The 20,654-nt window shown below is 30.3% G+C and overlaps 3 protein-coding genes across 3 annotated transcripts in view; 1 reads left to right on the top strand and 2 right to left on the bottom strand.

The window, feature by feature from the left end:
- Positions 1-804: 804 nt before the first annotated feature.
- LOC106682075 (uncharacterized protein CG1161) lies at positions 805-4,415 on the bottom strand (the record flags this gene model as incomplete). Its single annotated transcript, XM_067045498.1, is given in 4 exon segments — positions 805-930; positions 1,020-1,128; positions 4,039-4,139; positions 4,223-4,415. Coding segments are annotated over 4 exon segments (396 nt in total), but the record flags the coding sequence as incomplete, so codon positions are not given.
- A 168-nt stretch (positions 4,416-4,583) lies between these two features.
- LOC106682066 (methylosome protein WDR77) lies at positions 4,584-12,219 on the top strand. The gene is made up of 7 exons (XM_014422720.3): positions 4,584-4,965; positions 5,043-5,209; positions 5,280-5,452; positions 8,148-8,323; positions 8,419-8,596; positions 11,337-11,402; positions 12,021-12,219. Exons 1-7 carry the CDS (start codon positions 4,824-4,826, stop codon positions 12,160-12,162), a joined length of 1,044 nt encoding a protein of 347 aa, XP_014278206.1. The 5' UTR covers positions 4,584-4,823; the 3' UTR covers positions 12,163-12,219.
- Positions 12,220-12,374: 155 nt separating this feature from the next.
- Positions 12,375-20,654, bottom strand: part of Tudor-SN (Staphylococcal nuclease domain-containing protein 1) — a 22,530-nt gene continuing 14,250 nt past the window's right edge. Inside the window, exons 12-17 of the mRNA XM_014422679.2 lie at positions 20,032-20,120; positions 18,246-18,434; positions 17,004-17,223; positions 15,258-15,481; positions 14,956-15,174; positions 12,375-13,058 (exon numbers count right to left, since the gene is read on the bottom strand). Of these exons, the coding sequence (XP_014278165.1) occupies positions 12,948-13,058; positions 14,956-15,174; positions 15,258-15,481; positions 17,004-17,223; positions 18,246-18,434; positions 20,032-20,120 (1,052 nt within the window). The 3' untranslated portion in view covers positions 12,375-12,947. The remainder of the gene's footprint in view (positions 13,059-14,955; positions 15,175-15,257; positions 15,482-17,003; positions 17,224-18,245; positions 18,435-20,031; positions 20,121-20,654) is intronic.

Genomic DNA, 20,654 nt, shown 5'->3' on the forward strand with positions numbered 1-20,654 from the left:
ACGGTCAACTATCTCTCATAATTATGAAAATGTTGAACTTGAATATCTCCTAAACCAAGCATTAACGGACATACTTTCAGTGCGAATTATTTTCTTGTATTAAACGAAACATCCTGTAGAATTGATAATCTTTTTTAGTAAGAGATATTTATTTATAGATAAATATTACAATCTTCCTACCACAACTTGGACAATGATTAATGGTGATAAATGGTAACATTCATACCAAAATTATAAAATAAATAAAAATAATAATAAGAAAAAATATACATATATAACAAATATAAATAATAACAAAATTCCTACATGTATATAAACAAAAAGATAAATGAAATGAATATAATCAAACTAATGTAATATCGAAAAAATATTATTATTCTTATCTACTAAAATTAATAAATAAATATTGATTTATTTGTAATTTATAATAAATATGTGAGATTTCAAAAAAAAATTGAAGATAAATGACTTTAAAAGAAATTATTTTAAAAATTTTGTTTAACTATTTCTGTAAGGATAAGAACTAACTGATACTAAAGATCACTCAATTTTAAATTGATTTTTTGAGTTTAAATAAAATCATTAGGGTCAATTTAATATAAAAAAAAAATTGCAGTAGTATCCCATGCATGTCTTTGTTTTGACAATTTTTTTCATGGTCGCAATACTTCCCTAATCATATATAGGTAATTAGAAGTAAAAATAAAATATATATTTATTGATAAATAAAATAATCATTGCAACCGATATTCCTCTTCTGTGTTTTGGATTTTTTAAAATAAGTTGATTTTCAAAACTACTTACTTCTTCATTGGTATGTTCCACATAGCTACTCTTTGCACGTTTATTCAAAAGTGGATCAAGACATAACAAGAAAAACATATAGATAACCAGCAAAGAGATTATCCAAATAACAATTGCAACAACTACCTGAAAACGTTCAACAAGAACAAATTAGGTTAATATACAACATAATATCTTACTAAAGAAAATATTATTTTAAATTATAATTTACATACTTTGATTATAGTTGTTTTTCTGCTTTCATACTTGCACTCACAGCGAGGACATAACTCCTTGTTTTGAGCTTTATCGTCGATCGCAGGTACAGTCACTGCATCACAATCACTATAAAATATGTCAATATACAGTCAAATATTTTCCATAATTAACAAATATATTTACTTAGAGCATTTTAGATAGTTACTTTGAAACAACATTAACAAAATTCCTGTTTCTCAAAAATAGCCGCTGGACACAATACAGTAATGGACTCCAACTTAGTTTAAAAATCCCTTAATTCAGAAACTCTTAAGTGGTGTATACTAGATTAAGATAAATATAAACCTGATAGGTTAAACAGTTTTGAATGTGGAGGAAGGACTATAATGGCGTGGGTAAACTGCCAAGAGAAATGAATTTAAGAAGCTGGACCTTATAGGGCTCCTGAGGCATGTTAAAGCAGGAAACCATACTGACAAAATACAGTTGGACAGTTAATCAAACATTACTTAAGTTTATTGTGGATATTAATTTTTTTTTATTAATACTCGTAGCTCTCAATCACTAGTTTGTTATAAACATTCTTGGAAGAATGCTGATTGATGATGAGGACATAGCTCATATAAAATAGTACACCAATTTACTATTTGAGTTTGAGATAGTGCACTCGGACCAAATTCCATTTATATAAACATTCTTATTTATAAAGTTTTAGGAAGCATTAAGGATAGTTGTGTATGTGCAAAGAGCAGACATTTATAATCCGTTATTAACAATGATTCAACTATGATGATTTAAATAATAAGCTATTGTGTAGTTATTTTCAGAGTTTATTTATTGATGCATTAAAAAATTTACACGATCACAAGACTTCCCTATACTATATAATTCCTATATAGTTGGAAGTGAAAGTAAAAATCAACACCTATTTACTACTAAAGAATAAAAAAAACAAAACAAATAGTGCCACAACATTATAAAGAGCTTATAAAAGCTTAAGAGTTTTAGATTCTAGGAATCTAAGTAAGTTTGAGGGATTGTTCAGCTCACACTGCTCGGGATCCACCCCAAACAGCGCGAGCCTCAAACCTGCAAATCAGTCACACCAGCATATAAGGTGGTATGCCGTCACACCAGCATATAATGTGGTATGCCATCACATCCTCAGCATTGCAGGATCTGCACAAGAGTGACTCTGTAAACTTCAGGTTAAACATAAGCTTATTAGGTCTGCAGTGACCTGTGTATGTACCCTGTAATCATCCTGAAAGAACTGCTCAGCTGAAGCAGTTCATCGCTTCGGCCCTTCTGAAGTTCATTTAGGAACAGCTTAGATGGTATCAATCTTTTGTTAATGGTTTAGTTTTTTTCCTTTATATTTAATTATTCTACAATAATTGAGCTAACATTTTTATTCTTCCTCAGATCAACAAGGGTGCCATGGTGAAAAATGTCTGGCAACTGTTGCTGTAGAGATAAATTAATAAAAAAAACTTGTAGTGATCAATAGAACAAGTTAAGGTTTATATTGTGGAAGAAATAGAGATGCAGCTGTGCTATATTCTATGGACTAAAGTAGTGGTCCTCAAACTTCGTGCCACACCACTCTTGGGTGGCCCAAGCATGTCACTTTCTCAAAATATTACAAAAAAAAATGGAAATAGAAATAACAAATATACAGTATAATCCAGCATTTACTTTGCACTGTTTTTTTCTTGTTTTCTAGTTATTCAACCAATATAAGGATAATTGAGCCACCACTTTATTTTTGCTTGACAATGGTGTCACAAATTTTGTTTTACCCATGAAGGGTGCTAAGGGAAAAATGTTTGGGAGCTGCTGGACTATAGAATGTGCACAGTACTAATTTTAATTAATTCTAGAGCTCAAGCGGTTTTAACTGTTCAAGGAAGAAATTAATCTGAAAGAAATATTGATATTTATTTCAATTTTCTATTGTTGACCTACTTAGATGTTATATCTCATGTGAGGAGAAGATGGTCGGGGGTGCGCAGTAAAGACACACAAATAAGTAAAACTTATTTATTTGTACTAACGTCATGTGATAAAAATCTTAATTAAGAGAAAAAGAAGAAGAAGAAAAGTAATAAACATTTATTTGTTTATTTTTAATGTCCGCACCCCCGACCATCTATGGTCAACTATAAACTCCTCATTAGATATTATATCCTTGTGGTGGAACCAATATTAATGAACCAAAAGTGATACAAGTTTAAATTTGTGTTTGGTTAATTGAGTTTTAACATGTGACTGATTCAGTAAAAATAAATCTTGACTCTTCTGAGTAAAAGATATTGATAGCATATAAGTTAACCTATCCTAGTAGGATTATATAACCTGTTTGCTACTTTTCTATTTCTTTGAATAATAATAATCAAGAATGAGTTAATCCAGAGGTTCAAAGCTCACACTCGTCATAGAATAACAAAAGTAGCCAGTTCTATCCGAAAATAGATGGAGTTGACCGATCTCAATACTGAAATAATTAATGGGTAGTAATCAGCAGAAAATTAAAACGATTGGGGTTGAAATTTATTCAGATAAATATAAATAGTTATCCTACAATAGATGATTCACATCCTTCAAAATCAATATTAATGAATATTAAACTGAACCACATAGTAATACACCAGTAGTAGGTGTAGTTGGACAAACTTTCCTACTTTCAGGATTACATGAAGCGTAGGATTGGTGAGTTTTAGCCAGCTAATTTATTTTCAAAGTAGAACTGGAGTTTTTTAACAGATGAAGAACATTTTAAATGATTTCATCTTATCCCTTCGATTAAATAATTTAGCTGCTGTAAATAGTATCAGTTGACAATCTATACAATAACGGTAGGATGGATATAGAGAACTGTCAAAAAAGTACTAATTAACTTGGACCATTCTACACTAGATACTAAGTGATGCTCCGCTATCACTACCTAATACTTAATATATAATGTAATCCTAGTTAAATTGATCCAATCTTTAAGGATTTTAAATATTACTAAAACATAGTAACACTCCTTACTTGTTTTCAGGAACATTTGTAATCTTAAAAGTTTTGTACAATTGAGTGCCATTTCTGATGGTGCAAGTACATAAACATCTAGCATCTTCATATGACTGGGCCTTTAAATATTGAAATTTCAAATAATTAGCAATTAAGATAAAATATATCATTAATGAAAATAAAATTGTGACATAACATAAACCTGAATGCCATGGATTTGAAGTAAAACTACAATACTTCCAAATATTATTAAAGAATTCATCTTTAGATATTATCATTGATTTAATACATCAGATATATAAATAAGGAGGTCATTAAAACGTATTCAAAGTTTCTTCTCACTAAGACAACATAACAACAGCTGATTACAACTCGACCAAAGTAAGAGGTCTGTTCCAACGACCACTATTGACCGTCTAAAACTGTATGGAGCATGCGCAATATGGGTTTTCCCTCCCAAAACCTGTACTATGCATGTTTCATACAGTTCTTGACTGTCAAAAGTGAATGTTGGAACGTATCTAAGAGGTACGTTCAACAATCCAGGTTATAGCATTGGCATAGGGTGGTGATGTTTTCAACTAAGACCATTTTTATTTTATACCTAATGGTATTGTTATCTTATAGTTAGTGTTGTACGCTCGGGATTTAAAAAGTTGTTTCGGGACTGAATCTTTTATTTGAGACCATAATTTTAATCTTTTCTTTTTGATAGATCTGTATCCTGTACATATTAAATAATTTTAATCTCCTTTACTCTGATTACGACTTTTATACATTTTTACTCTACAAACATTTTAAAAATGGAGAATACCGAATGCATGAATTTAGAAGAAGGTGATCATGCTCATCAAGAAGATCAATCAAGTACCAAAAAACCTTTTAATTTTACAGTTGTACCTTTCAACATTGAGCCACATCTTGAATTTATTGATTTCTCAAAAGGTAATTTATCTTTAAATAGATTGTGGTGATTGAGTCTGATTTTTGGTTTCTATTTTAACTTCATTCCCTTATTCTAGAGGGTCATCTTCTGCTGGGCTCCTCAAATTTAGTGGGTAAATTTTGGACTGGAAGTGTGTGGTTTTTTAACTCGGGAGATGTCACACCTTTGGAACAAGAGAGTCTCAGCGGTCATGGTTGTGATTCTTGTGTTTCTGCTGGAAAATTTCTGGACAGTTGGGAAAAAGTGATTTACTTTACTCTCCTACGGTATCATATTCAAAAACTTTTTATTTAATATTGTTTTATGTTTAAAGATTATCATCGGGGAAGACTCTGGCAAAGTAACAATATGTTCAATCACTAAATTTGAGGATGATTCAACCCATTTTTTACCACAACATAGTGAAACACAGCATGATGGTTGTATAACATCCCTCGCTGTTCTCAAGGATAAACTCTATTCAATTTCAGCAGGCAGTGATATGAAGTAATACTATTTAATATTTCACATTCTGAAAACCTAGTTTGTTATTTATTTTATTATATTATTACTTTTTGTTTATTTAATTTGTCCATAAACCGCATATCCAGAATGAAAGAGTACAACTACTATCTTTGGAATGAGAGGGGTTCAACTATTAAAATTTCTGATAGCAATTTTAAGTTATTCCTCCTTCACTCGGATATATATCTTAATAGTAAGAATTACAGGTACAATGTTTTATGATTGTATTACTGTATCAATTTTATTTGGAATAAAATGTGTTGTTTATCTTACGGGTAAAGTAGCCTTCTGTTACTTTTTAATTATAAAATTTAGAAACTTTTAGGAATGTTCAAAATTCATTGTCTACAATTTATACATTTTTTCTTATATATACCGCACCTCATACCTTCTTCTTAATTAAGACCTCATATAATGCAAAATAATCATTAACAAAATGATTTATCAAAATAATGGGCAGTAATATGTTACATTAGCTCTCCCAAAAAAGCGGGAACAATTACTTCTTGACCAGACAGTACATCAATAAGTTTATAGGTTAGTTTATAGTATTAACAGCCTTTTAAGTGGGAAAATTTCTTTCCTTTCTTGCTTTAGTTAAAGTTAACTTATAAATATTGATAATTATGAGAGATAGTTGACCGTGGATGATGAACGAGGAGAAGATGGTTGGGGGTGCGGTCAATGAAAAACACAAATAAGTTCGATTAACCTATTTTTAATTTAACCTATTTTTGAAAAAATAGGTTAATCGAACTTATTTGTGTTTTTCATTGACCGCACCCCCAACCATCTTCTCCTCATAAATATTGATATTTATCACTTTTAATGTTTACGACCGATATTACTATCGGATCCTTGTACTTTTTTCTAATATAAAACTCTACTGTCTGTCAATCTTCAGTGTTAAATATATAATATTAGAATACATTTTACAAAATAAAAATATTACAGATATTAAAAAATAAAAATATTAGATATTATATATTTATAGCAATCGTTGGAATCTATAATCAGAAACTCTATAAATGAAGTTGATGAAGAAGATGGTCTGGTTTGCGGTCAAAAGTGAAACAAAAATAGTTTACAACTATTTATTTTCCGACATTTCGCCCCACTTTGCAGGGCTAAAAAGATACAAAATGATACAATGATAAGAATAAAAATACAAAGATAAGATACAATGATAAGAATAAAAACAAGTAACAATGGCAAGAGTAAAAATTTCTTAATAAAAATACGTAAAATATAAAGCTAAAAAAGTACAGGAGATGCACATAAAACAAACTTTTTTTAATAAAATAAATATATTTATTAAAAAAGTGAGAAATGAAATATATGTTGTAATTAATGAAATATTTAAGTAAAATACTGGTACTGGTATTTGGTGGATGGAACAAGTCCGGCAAGTGGGCCTAGTGGTCCTTTCTGCCAACCCCTGGCTGCTACCTTGGTTGCGTACTGACCAAGGTAGGGAGTGTCAAGATTCATTCTTTGGGACCATTGAAAAATGAATGTTTAAGTGCCCCAGGTGGGAATCGAACCTACAATGTTCCAAACCGAGCACACTGAGACTTGCGCCCCAACCCAAATGGCCGTCACGTCCCCTAAGTAAAATACTAAAATGAAAGAAATATAAATTTAATTTAAGTTATATTAGTGTTATGTATCTATATTATTAGTTGTTTTCTTATTTTGTAGTCTTTCTGTAATATTTTCTATTCATTATGTTTGCTATCTTGTTTTTTGTTCTTAGTCCTGATGAAGGCTTGAAATTCAACATTTCAAACGTTGGTACTAATAAATAAGTTTTTAAATAATGAGAAGGATGGGGGTGCCGTCAGAGAATAACACAAATAAGTTTTAAAAAACTTATTTATTAGTGGCAATGTTTTGGCCAGTATTTCTAGCCTTTATTAGGACTCTTGAAGATGTCTGAAATTCACGTCTTGGATTTGACATCTTCCAAGGCTGGTCTTCACTGATTGCACCCCTAACCATCTTGGTTAATTTATTTTTACAAAGGGCCATTTGCTGGTAACAATTTATTTTTTCATTTTAAAGGAGATGATGAGGGCTGCCGTCAAGAAGAAAAATAGTTGAAAAAGTCGCCCTTATCATTTTCTTTAAAATTCATATGCGGTCAATCATCTATATATAATAATTTATTCTCTTAAGAATGTGTTATTCGAAACAATAAAATGGTTATGTGGAATAATAGGTCTAAAAAAAGGAACTTTTTATAATTAGATCAGATAATTTTGGCTAATCCTTATTTTTTTGTGTGTGTTGAAATCGAAAATAAACTTGAAAGCTGGAGAGGGTGAATTAGTATTATAGTTAAAATATATTTAAACCAGAAGTCTTACATCTAAAATTCAAATTGATTTAGTTGTGTTAGATTTGTTCCATTAGGTATATTATCAAGTCGTTTTTAGACCTTAAAAATCTGATGTTGTTTGGTTGTGTAACCTGTGCTCTGAAATACTTTCTGGATTTTTTGATATTTGATGACTGGTATTTCACATAATGAATTTGCAAAAAATTTATAAGTGATGGAAGAGAGCAGAAAATGAAAACAAAGTTTTTGGCCATAGTCGTGTTTAATTACTTACAAACATGATTTTTAAAGATAAAATGACAGCTGTGTATATTTTATTCATTTTTTGTTATTTAGGATTAACATTTGGGACAATAATAACTTGGAAATACAGCACAAATATTCACCGGCACATTCTATGGAAATAACCTGTGTATGTTCATCTCTGGAAGAAGAAGGTGTTTTATTTGCTTCTTGTAGTTTGGACGGCTCAGCTTTACTATGGGATTTAAAACAATCTAAACCAGCTTCTGGTTAGAGTTATTTATGTTTTTAATTTCACTTTAATTACTTATTTATATGAAGTTTGATTATTGATTATTTATTTTATAATTATAATTTATTTTAGCCATCTCACATCATGAATTTGGATTAACTTCAATAGCCTGGAAAGATGATAATACAGTCGTTACTGGATCTATAGCTGGAGAAGTTATTTATTTTGATATCAGAAACAGAAAAGAAATCAACAGGCTTAAGTTTGATAAACATCCAGTTCATAGGGTTTCAATCAACAATGATCAAGGGTAAGTTTTTACTTTGCTTATCACCTAGGCAAGGAGAGTATTGCAATTGGTATGAGTTTTAATAACTTATGCCTAATGTATGAGTTAAATTAATTTTAGAATTACTTTTTTTATTCTCTCCGAATTAACTAGTTCTCCTGGTTAACTAGTGATATTTCATTATAGACTGGAGAGGAAGAGCAAGGTTTTGCTGTATTTTATAATTGTTAAGGCGTTGCTGTTGAAAAGAGTTAACTAAATTTTTGTTCACTGACACAATGGTGTCTTAACTTTTTTTTAGTATCAGAAATAATTTTTCATCTTCCCCAGTTGCTTTTGTTTGACAGACCATAATGCAATGTAAGGAGAAAGACCTGGTTTTGGTATCTATTGCTGAGTTAAAGAAAAAAAATATAATTTTTTCACTTAATAAGCTTTAAAACCCTTATATCTCCTGCTTAACTAGTGCCATTTCAGTGAAGACTGGGATGGATGAGCAAGGTTTTGTTGTATTTTATAATAGTAAGGCATTGCTTTTGAAAAGAGTTAATTGTATTTTGTTCACCGACAGGATGGTGTCTAGCTAATTTGGTTTAGTGCTGATTGTTGCCCCGGATTACCTAGTAGTTCCAACTCAATGAGTGGCATTGATAACAAAGGAAGTGCTACTGTTAGAAAAAATAAGTCTCCATTGTGACAGTGTTGTTCTTCCCTACTATATTAATTCAGTAATATGTGTGTTTAGTTATATTCACTTGTATTTTATAGTTTTTTTCCCCCTTTTTATTATCTTATTTCCTTCTATAGACATTTTCCAGTCTTATTTGAATTTGAGTCAAAGATGAGAACAACTTTTTCTTCCATTCCTCTATTTGTAACGGGTTTCAGGCCATAAATCACTAATCAACTAATGTGTTGTGTTGTATACTAAACTATCAAACTCTCCATTGTGAAACATTTCTTTAGCCTGGCCCCACTTTAATTCACAGATTTTGAATTCAATTTAAGTGTTTTGATTTGTTTTCTCTCATTCAAGAGCACAAGAAAGCCTGCTAAAAATCAAGCAAACAGGGTGATTCAGTTTTCATTAAGCTTTTCTTTAAATTTTGGAAACTATTATTTACAAAAAAAATTATTAATTAAGTTTATCCCATAGAATTTTCTATTGGTAGGTATTATGTTCATATTTCCTTTTAAAGAATTTTCCAGTCTTGTTTAAATGTGAACCAAAGATGTGAACAACTCTTTCTTTCTATTTCTTAATTTTAATAGGTTTCAAGTTATAAACCACTTATTAAACAATCAGGGCCAGTTGCACCATTATAGTTTAAACTGCAATTAGTGAAGTTTTGGATTAACTCAGAAATTATCCATTGGACCTGGAAAATTAACCTTCAAATTTACTTTACCGACCAATGATAGCTAGTTAAACTGAGATTTATAGTTAAGTTTAAGTACGTAACTATACAATGAACCTTCTATAGTTGTAGTATCTGTGGTATATCCAACAGCAAAGGTGAATTGTATTTTTCCGTTTCTTTTAATTTCAATAAAATGGATTTGTTAAAGATAGACAATTTGACCAACAATGAAGAACTCAAAGAATTAGTTTCTTGGCAATACTTAAAAAAAAAGTATTTTTTATTTCAGTAACTCTAATTTGGTTTTAAATGTAGCCCTATTGTATATCTCCATCTTCAGGTGAAACCGCCATTAGTTATTTTGAATACTGGAGTAAATGGGTTTCCAGCTTTGCTAGTATTTGTCAGATTTGTAAAAAATATAGATATCTTACCAATTAGTAGTTATAATCTTCCAGATGTTTAGTTTTTGAAACAAAAAAAAAATTATAATTTTTTTATACCGTCTTATTGCTCCTAATGTGAATCATAAGAACAATAATTAATTTTAATTTCAATAATTGTTTAAGAGAGTGATCAATGAGTTAGTGATATCTGTTATTTTATATATTAAGATAGAGATAACAAGGGTTTTGCATTTTTACTAATGCTGGTCCAGTTGCATGTATATTTATACAATACATGTTCTTATTATATACAATGCACCATGGATTTTTATGTAATTACAGTGCAGATAATTTGGATCAGCTGTGTCCTATGCATTATATCATCCCAACCAAAGTATTCAGTTGATCCTTAGTCATGCCACAGGTTTTTCTTTAAATAAAGGTGGTGATGAGTGTGGATTTACAGTAAATATTATTTGATTTTTATAATTGAGTTTACATGATAGTGATACATACACAATTGTTTATTTGACTCACAAGATCGTAACATATAATGGTTTGTTCAATGATTCTTTATTATAAACAATAACGCTTATTGCTGTAAAAATTGAGAGATCCCTCTCTTGTTGCCTAGTACACGAAGTATTGTCTTGTTGTTTATCGCCTCATATTATTTTATAACTAATTAAACTATATAAATATAATGCTTATTGAAGCTATTTGAATGAAAGAATTCTGTATAAAAATGTTATGATAGACAGCCTGATTAACATTCTGGCTACTTAGCCTTTTTATTCATATTCACATCGATATCAAAACTGTTCATGTACGGCAACTAGAGGTAGCTCATTGATCTCCTTGGCAATTACGCTTATTAAAAAAAATGTTATTATATAAATTTAGTTCTTGAAGTTAATTTATTAAAAATATTTCTTCATGAGTTAATCTTTTGGAGTCTAAAATAATGGGCTTTATTGAATATAACTTGTCATATTAAGATTTATATTGTTTCAGACTTCTTGCAGTTTGTGGAAACTCTAATATAATCAAAGTTTGGGACATCAACACCACCGAGTTAGTGTGAGTAATGTTTATGCTAAGAACAATATAAAGGTACCTCTACACGTTTGCCAAACTATGGCAAATTCATAAATGCACAAGCATGGGGATGAGTTATTTGGATTAGTTGGTCTGAATTTGCAGCCAACATGTTACGTGTTGCTTTTTGGGGACAAATCAAATTCTGTCAAAGTACATCCACACAATTGTCTGATAAATGTTTGTGCTCTTCATGTTTTAATTAATTAAAGAATTTCTCCAACCTTCGGTTCAATTATTAAAGTCTAGTTTAAAATTCTATCAATTCGGTGTACTTACGCTTTAATTCTTGCAATTAATTTTAGGGGTTCATTTTTTATTTAACAAAGCAAACATATAACTTTATAAAGACATTATGTATGGATAATTTAATTAACAAATATCTGGTAAAAAATCTAGAATGAAAGTTAAATTTATAGGTTATTTTGTTCCTTTTTTTAAAATGAAAATCGAAAGTAATAGCTGACAAGAGTCAAAAGAACACATAAGCCATACTAGACTAGTCTTGGTTTTGCAGCAAGTGTCAAAGATGTAGGTCCAGCTTCAGGTTTACCTTTTTGTGTCGGATAAAGAAGTTAATTCTTTTATTTTTTCTCACAGGTATACAGCTTCCGAGCACAAAGGATTTGTTAGAGATCTGTCCTGGAATCCAGTTAACAACAACCTCTATTCCTGTGGATTCGATAAGCGAATATTTCCACATATAGTTCCTTCATCTTCAGAGAAGGAAATGTTAATGTAAATAAATGTAGTTTATAAAACTATAAATAAATAATGTAAAAATATATATATAATTCAATGTCTCATATTATTATTTGACTTATGACCTATTAAAAGCATACAATTATAATTGGAATGTCTCCTGTGGGAATTCCAAAGAAAGTTATACAAATTTAAAGTATAGGAATTACTTTATCAATTTTTTTTTTTACATGTGTGAGTAATAATAATAAATTATCTTTTCCAACAATATTTATTCTATCAACACAACCACACTCCATATTATAATTTAACCGAATAACAAATTTTACATTGAATTATAATTGGATTTGCAGAGCATTACATAATGTATGTATGCCGCCACTGTTTATCAAAATGAAAATAAAGAATTCATATTTAAATAATAATATCAGTCTCTATGAATTTACCCAGCACGCTTAGAATTAAGTTTGGAAGTCATTTGGTTCTTGTACAGTAATCTAGTCATACATATATATAATTATGTACCGGATCTGTTTTTATCTAAGCTTATAACCGTTAATGTCTTTTTAAGAAAGATATATCAGTCAAGACTGAAAGGCAATCGAGTTTCATTTATTTATTAGGAATACATTCTCTTCAAAGACGGATTATCACTGGACAAACTCAGTTCCTTCTTTATTTTCTTCTCTGAAGAAATATTGATGTTATCAGTTCTAACACGGTTTCCCATTAAAAATTATAATGAAAGAGGATTCTTCATTTTTTGGAAGGGAATGTGTTCTGTTGAAATCTTTTTTTTTTTTCTTTCCTATTATATACAGATGTTTAACGACCCATTCCAAATTCTCTATCGTCGTCTTCTCTAATATCACCATACTGCCAAATTCCTAAATGTTTCTTTTTTGCTTCATCTTCAGCTGCCATATAATCACTCATCTGTAAATATAGAAGAAAAAATTATTTCATCATTGATAATCCTACAATGAACACACAATAATTTATTTATTTATTCTGGGACACGTTTCTTTAGAATAAAACTATAAAAATAGTAAATGGGCTTGAGTCCTAGGGTAATAAATAAAAGAACAAAATAATAGATATATAATAAAAATAAATAAATCATAATAAAGTAACTTTTAAGTGTTGAAACATAAAAATAAACTAATGAATGTTAGCAACTTGGAAAACAAATATTAATGAGACTAATACTAATTAAAAATATAGATTTCTACATTATTAAAGTAGCAATTTTTATAAAGTCTAATTGTAATTAGGAAACATCTATTTTAATTTAATTGAGACTGGATGGATTAGAAATGGAATAAGTAGGATTTAAAAGATATAGGGTAGGGAATCTGATTAAAAAATGATCTGTCAAAAGCTACAGTTAGGTAAGTCACTGTATTTACCTCTGAAGACTGGGAAAGAGTGTTACCATTATGAACAGAGGTTTAAAATTTATAGAGATCTTGAGATGAAAGATTGATGGCGGGATTGGATAACTTGGTACAGGGAGGATGCCAGTAAATACGAAGGTAGAATGAAAAGCTACTTCATCTCCTCATCTAGTTGGGTGAAGTAGTAGGGAGGCATCCCTGGGGATCATGAAGATGAATCGTACAGGGAAATTTAGAAGGATACAGTTTCTTCAGGAAAGGATTTGGTCAAAGGTGATTTCAAGATTTTAGATCGTTGAGGAAAAGTAGAAGGGAATTATTATTTTATGACACATAGAGAAAGGAAGCCTTAAGATCTGATAAAATGTGTATATATTATGGAGAAAACATTTAGGTTCAGTAAAACATCCTATGCAATAGTCTAAAATCTTAAGAAAATTGTTGAATTCTTATAACGATTATTTTTTATTTCTCATAATACCAAACACATTATTGTGAGTCTATAGGAATCAAAATATTCAAACTGCTAGTCTTCTAAGTTCAATTTATGGCACAATATATTGCTGTGACTCTTAGTACTAAAAAATTGAGTTCGTAAAATCAAAACATCATTCACAGTTGATCAACAGGTATTTTATAGAATTGTATTCCAAATTTAATATATATATATATTTTAAATTATATTATTTCAATTTCTTGAGACAGGTAATTATTTATTAAATAAATCAAAACTTTGTATCCTTATTAGTCTCAACACTTTTTATTTCAACAGTCCGACGTTTCGGCCATTTCAGCCATCCTCAATTATAAATTCTTCCTCACATTAAAATTTAAAATTTGTTATGCAGGCTATTCTGCCCAAGTCATTAATTATAAGTTAAAAAACAATTTTTTTATTTAAAACCATAAATATCTAAATCTTCTTATTTTAAAATTATCCACCAAATCACTACCATATACACAAACCATAGGTTTTTAACTTATAACTAATGACCTGGGCAGAATAGCCTGCATAACAAATTTTAAATTTTAATGTGAGGAAGAATTTATAATTGAGGATGGCTGAAATGGCCGAAACGTTGGACTGTTGAAATAAAAAGTGTTGAGACTAATAAGGATACAAAGTTTTGATTTATTTAATATTTTTTTTATTAATATGCAGTTTTATTACATTTGATTTTTATTATTGGCCATTGTTTTTATTAGGCTTTCCATAAATTTTATAACTAAGATATTGAAAAAATTAATTTCTTAAACATAATTATATATTTTATGTGTTCTTATAAGTGATTTGTTAAAGTATGCAATTACATAAAATATAGAAACATAAAAAAACAGATTGTGGCCCTCTTGGCCTGTATACGTCCATAGCCTTGGAATATATTACAATGGTGATATATCACCATATTAGATAAAGAAATCGTTAAGTTACTTACAATTTTTTCAAATCTCCTTTCCCTACGTTTAGAAACAAGTAAAAATCCATCTGCAACCAACGATTTTCCAACGTCTAGTTTCTCTTTGTCTTTGTCCGCGTCTTGGGCCAACAGAGTTACGTGTCTAACTCCATTAAGCTCATATTCGTAATTCATCAAGAGATTTCTGTCTAAGACAAATATCCTAAACTCATTTTCTGCTGCTTTTTTATCTTCAGGCTGAAAATGAAAAATAGATAAAATAAACCAATCTGTACTCTTAAATAAAACGAGACTATACAGTCATGGCAGTGGGTATTCACCTCATTAGGAAGAGAGACAAAGGCAAGCGTATAATGATGTGCATAAGGTTTGTCAGTATTAATATCAAGACCAGGCGGAAGCGGTGCACACTGCGTTGTCAGCACTTCTGCCCTGTTGCCATAATCGATGTAAAACACACTAGCCTTCCCTGAGCCAGTCACCTTTTCCACCTTTGCTCGGTACCACATATTGTCTAGTGGATACTTAGCAGCACAAACGTCACCTAAACAATAATACTAATGATTAGCTATAAATAAAATATATAATTCAGGAAGGTTCATGAAAATATTGTTACATATAGTTAATAATTGAGGATTTGCAGTAAAAGAAGCTAATTAGGTTTCTGGATGAACCTGCTATGCCAAGTATGAAACTAATATTTGAATCATACCCCCTTTTCAATCAATCAGTATTTTAACATTTAATAGGGTTAAATATGCGATTTTCAATATATTGATGCATTTCAGAGCACCTTGAGTCCAAAAATGCATTTTTGGCCATTAGTTGGTCTTATTTTTGTGCCACGATTATCTGTTAAATAAGAGGACCTATATAGCTGCCTAGGGTTTAGGCCCCTAATGCCTGTGTACCAAATTCATCACACAATTACCACCCATGTGCAATAGGAAAAAAAATTAGTTTTTTATTAACTGTAGTTCTGATGATTTTGTTTAAAATTTCCCCAAGTCTTTTTCTTAATGTACTTCAATGTTTTATACATGGAATAACTCCCAGAGAAAAACTAGGAAAAAAATTAAATCATAATTGTTTGAAAAATAATTAAATTTTTTAATTAAAAACAAAAACTCGGTGCAGTGGAAAGTATTCTGAGTGTATTCTCATGAAAACATATTAACTAATTAGAAAAATATAAATCTTTCAGAACCATCCTTAATACCATTTTGGAAACTAATTAAAATTAAAGTTAAACTTAAAAAAAAAAAAAAAATTAGCCTAGGCAAAAAGCACCAGTAGAACTTACTAGCCGGAATCGCTACCCCTACCATTACCAACATCGTCATCGGACCAATATTATTGAAGATAACTAACAAAATTTGTAAAGCCTCCATGTGGTAATATAAGTCATGTGTATAGACAGATCAGTCATTTCTCTCTTATAAGGGATCCCTACACTGTCATTTGGAATGACATTCATTATTTTAACAAAAAACCCTGACTTGAATCGTAAAGATATCAACTCTATCAATTGGACTGACGCTTACTTATAAATAAGAATCAAATAGTATAGATTCTGTGTGATGCCTCATTCTCTTCATAATACACAAGCGTTTTAAGTAAGCACTAGTCGGACTGATAGTGTAAGGGGCTTCGTGATTGAATCAGTCTGGCTTTTGAAAGATTGGTATCATTCCGACTAATTGTATAAGGAGCCCTGGGGCAATATACAGAAAGATTGCTTGGCAATTATTTTGGCATTTTCCTGCAAGTATGAAGCGAAATCCAATATGTTAATAAAGCACACCATTTCTAATTTTGAATAATCTGATTTAAAAATCTTTTTTAGTAATTCATCAGTATTACCTCAACACAACCAATCTGAAAATCTACCTTAGGTTTTACTGTCATTTCGACGGACTGGAAAGGAGTCCGTTTATAAATATGGAAGTCTATAAATATTTAAATTAGACTCTAATGTTAAACTTTTTAATTTAAAAATAGTAATAATAAACCTTCTAAAACACAATACTGAGTAACAATTGATGATGGAATTTAAGGAAGTTTACCTTTTTTAGGAGAGTATGCACCAGGCAGAGGAGGGTTAGCTCCCATTTCTTGCGCCATCTTTGCTTGAAGTGCGTTTAACTTACTTCCACTCGATTCGTATTGGCAATAGAATCCAATTTCAGAAACTTCAACAACATATACCTCTTTGTAGTCAGTTTTTCTGTCAATAGTTTTGTCTTCTTCAATAGTGTCAGGTTTTTCTTCTTTCTCTTCATATTTCTGCAGAAAGACAAGAAATGTAAGAACAAAGGAAGAGGAAAGTTTAGCATTTTAAAAACTAATACATACAAAGGGCACTAGGAGTGTTTTGCATTAAAACTTTTAAACAGTTTTTTTATATAACCCTGCTACATTTCTCCTACAATTTGAACACACTCGACGTGCCGATTCCTTAAAAGGTCCTCATCATTTTAAACTGCTTTTCATCTGACATAAAAGCACAAAGATCTGGACTGAAAGGAGGGAGCTCTAAAATCTTTATCCCAGAACAAAATTTGGAATGATACACTGGAGCATTATCATGGAGAAGGAACCATGAGCCTATTCTGTTCATTCTACTAACTACTGGCGATGCCCAAGGACTTCTCTATCTGGTAGTAGTTCACTCCCCTGTCGGCCTCAAGTAATTTCCGAACAGGTGTTTAATGTTTTCTATAATGACCAATCAAGCTAGACTTCATTTTGGAGTGTCCTCAAGCTCAAAATTCCATCTTTCAAACTCCCAGTGCCACCTGACGGTGTGGACAATCCTCTCCAAGCATAGGCAATTTTTTCTACAAATCCACACTTGACCCACATGCAAGATGGAGCATAAAATCACTCTATATACAACTTTAGAACAGGATGATATCTACACGACCTTTCAGAAGGGAAATGATCCTAGCCCAGTGACTCAGCCAGGTACTGTGCAGGTTGGAACAGTTCTATACATGTACCAACCCTTCTCCTCTCTTAATCCCATCATTCATATTGCAAAACTTTCCTAGCGTCCTTTGTAAAAAATATAAGTAATAATAAAAAATAAATAAACCTTAATAAAAAAACTTATATAATTTACTATTTTTTTTTTAAAATATCAAGTAGCAATAAACGGCTTTAATTTTTAATTCATATTTAGTTCATTAAACAAGAAGCAAAATGAACTGGCCTCTCTACAAAATACATATTAAACCCAGAATCATATTGTATTAAAGATAAAGCTTCTTTTGATATTGTAGATATTAATTGTAAAAATGACATACCCAAACTCCCTTTGCCTTGGCAGTGTTTTTGGCGTTATAAAGATCCTTAGCGTATCTCGAGTTCTCACCAGACGTATGTATCCTGGCGAGGCCAGCTTCTACCAGAGCAACAGACAAATTTACATTATCAACCCATAACCAGCCAATGAAATTTCCATTCCTGTCAATACCTTCAACTTGAATTTCAACCTAAAAATAAATACACTTCATAGATTTTAACTTTGAATAGATAATATACATCTAAATACATAGAACGGTTGAAGATAAATTTTAATTTTTAATATTTTTGAAGTTTATAATTTGATAAATCAACTATTTTTATGGTAAAGGACTGATAAAACAATATATGACGCATTTGCGATCAAAACTAGCTCATTCCATTTTCATAAATTTTACAGAAGAAACGAAAAACTTCTCATATCAACAATTTTGAACTTAATTGTTTGTTTTTTAAAGATTTGTGTGTCCACACAAAATCGGGTTAGTTTTCCATTTTCAGCCTAATCTAATTACTACCCACATAATTAGATTGGTTTTGTTTCTGAGTTATTCTCCTTATTAAAACTTTTTCTCTTATAAAAAAAAATGTGTTAAATGGTTTTTAACATAAACTCGATATTTTTCATGAGTTTTAGATGGATTAAAACTACGTTGTTCCTACAAACTAGCTAAAATATCAAAATTTAAGGGAACAAAATATGGTATGGTAAAATATGAAGAAAGGACAAATATTTTATTTTTTGTATAAAATCAGAAATGCATTTATAAAAAGGAACTCATGAGAGCCAAAAAGAATATAATTAGTCGTTGAAAGAAACTGCACTGAATTCTATTCTCTTGGTGCTTTTAACGCAGATGGCAAATCTTCTTTCTTAATTTCAGGTGGGAAATGAACTGAAACTGAGCTGTCCTCTTTCATGAGGTTATAAAGAACCCCAAAAAGGTTTGAACAATGCAATAAAGTGAATTTAGGAAAAAAAAAAAGGAATGAGTTGGTTCAGATTGCAAATGCCTCATATATGATCAGCAGCAAACATTTCAGTTATGTAGTTATAGGAAGCAACACATTTGAACAGGTAGAGAAATGTAAGTCTTTGGAATCAACAATAACTAGAAAAAAGGAATTTAAGAGGCAATACAGGTGGGGAATGGTTGTTATTTTTTAATTTTTAAGTTAATTAGCTTGTGCTTTCTGTATATAAAGTATGTAGACAACTTCAATTTTATTTAATGAGTGTAATCCATAGTATGAAACCTAAATCCTCTCGTGAACTCAACTTTTGTTGGACCAAATATTTTACACATCTTATTCTCGAAGGCCTTAATTCTTCAATTAAGGCATTCTTTCAAAGTAAGCATCCACATTTTGTACCGATAAAGAACAGTAGGAAGGACATAATACTGAAACCAACTTTAAAATTTTTGGAAAGAAACCAAGAAAGAACTAAGTAATTTTGGAATCCAGGAATAACAAGCATTTCCCATCTTTAACTTTGAAAATTAAGTTATTAAAAAGACATAAAAAAAAACCAGGAAATATTGAAGTTCTATCGCTGGGAAGATTTTCTACATGTCCATATCATGCCATTGTATAACTGATATCAAATTTACTAGATTTATATTTTAATAAAATCATAAATATCAATAAATAAATTTTAAAAAAAGAAAAAAGAAAGTATAATAAATTAATGAACTGTCAAATAAAGATGATGAAATAATTTAGAACAGCCATTAATTGAATAAAATAAAAAATTGCATATAGAAAATTTCAAATTTGAAATGTTACCTCTCTTTGCATACACCTTTCCCTAGTGAATTGTAAAGCGGCCTCTTCTGTATTAACTGCAGCATTTTTATCGCAACGGACTTCAATTCCTAATAACAAAAAATTAAATAATTATAGAGGCATTGTCTTTAATTATATAACGATTGCTAATTGTTATGTTTTAGTAAAGTAGTATGTATCTAATATAAGCTTTAAAGAAAAGATGTTTCTAATAATCAGGCTTGAAGAAATTTCCAGTAAAATATTTTTTTTAAGTATTTAACTCTGTTAGAAGTTTTTAGTGATTTAGGTCCAGTGAATGTTCTGAATTGGGATTTATTTTTTAAGTGGTAAGCACAGATTCTTATATTGTCGAAATTAAGGAGCAGGAAAGACTTTAGCCTGTATAACAATCCCTCTCCGTCCCTTGACTCCCCACAACTGTCTAAATCTTTTAGCTCATTTCAGTATTGACTTAGAGGCCAGAGGGATCTTATGTCTAGATCATTTAGCTCATTTCAGTATTGACTTAGAGGGCAGAGGGATCTTATGTCTAGATCTTTTAGCTCATTTCAGTATTGACTTAGAGGCCAGAGGGATCTTATGTTTAGATCTTTTAGCTCATTTCAGTATTGACTTAGAGG

Source organism: Halyomorpha halys, unplaced genomic scaffold (assembly GCF_000696795.3).
Source record: "Halyomorpha halys isolate HHAL.00 unplaced genomic scaffold, Hhal_1.1 Scaffold22.1, whole genome shotgun sequence".
Taxonomy (NCBI): domain Eukaryota; kingdom Metazoa; phylum Arthropoda; class Insecta; order Hemiptera; family Pentatomidae; genus Halyomorpha; species Halyomorpha halys.

Bases quoted from the DNA above. Each gene is read 5' to 3' on its own strand.
- LOC106682066 (XM_014422720.3), top strand. From the start codon at position 4,824: ATGGAGAATACCGAATGCATGAATTTAGAAGAAGGTGATCATGCTCAT. The intron at 5,210-5,279 runs GTGATTTACTTT...TTATGTTTAAAG, and splicing joins TTCTGGACAGTTGGGAAAAA to ATTATCATCGGGGAAGACTC. The intron at 8,324-8,418 runs GTTAGAGTTATT...AATTTATTTTAG, and splicing joins ACAATCTAAACCAGCTTCTG to CCATCTCACATCATGAATTT.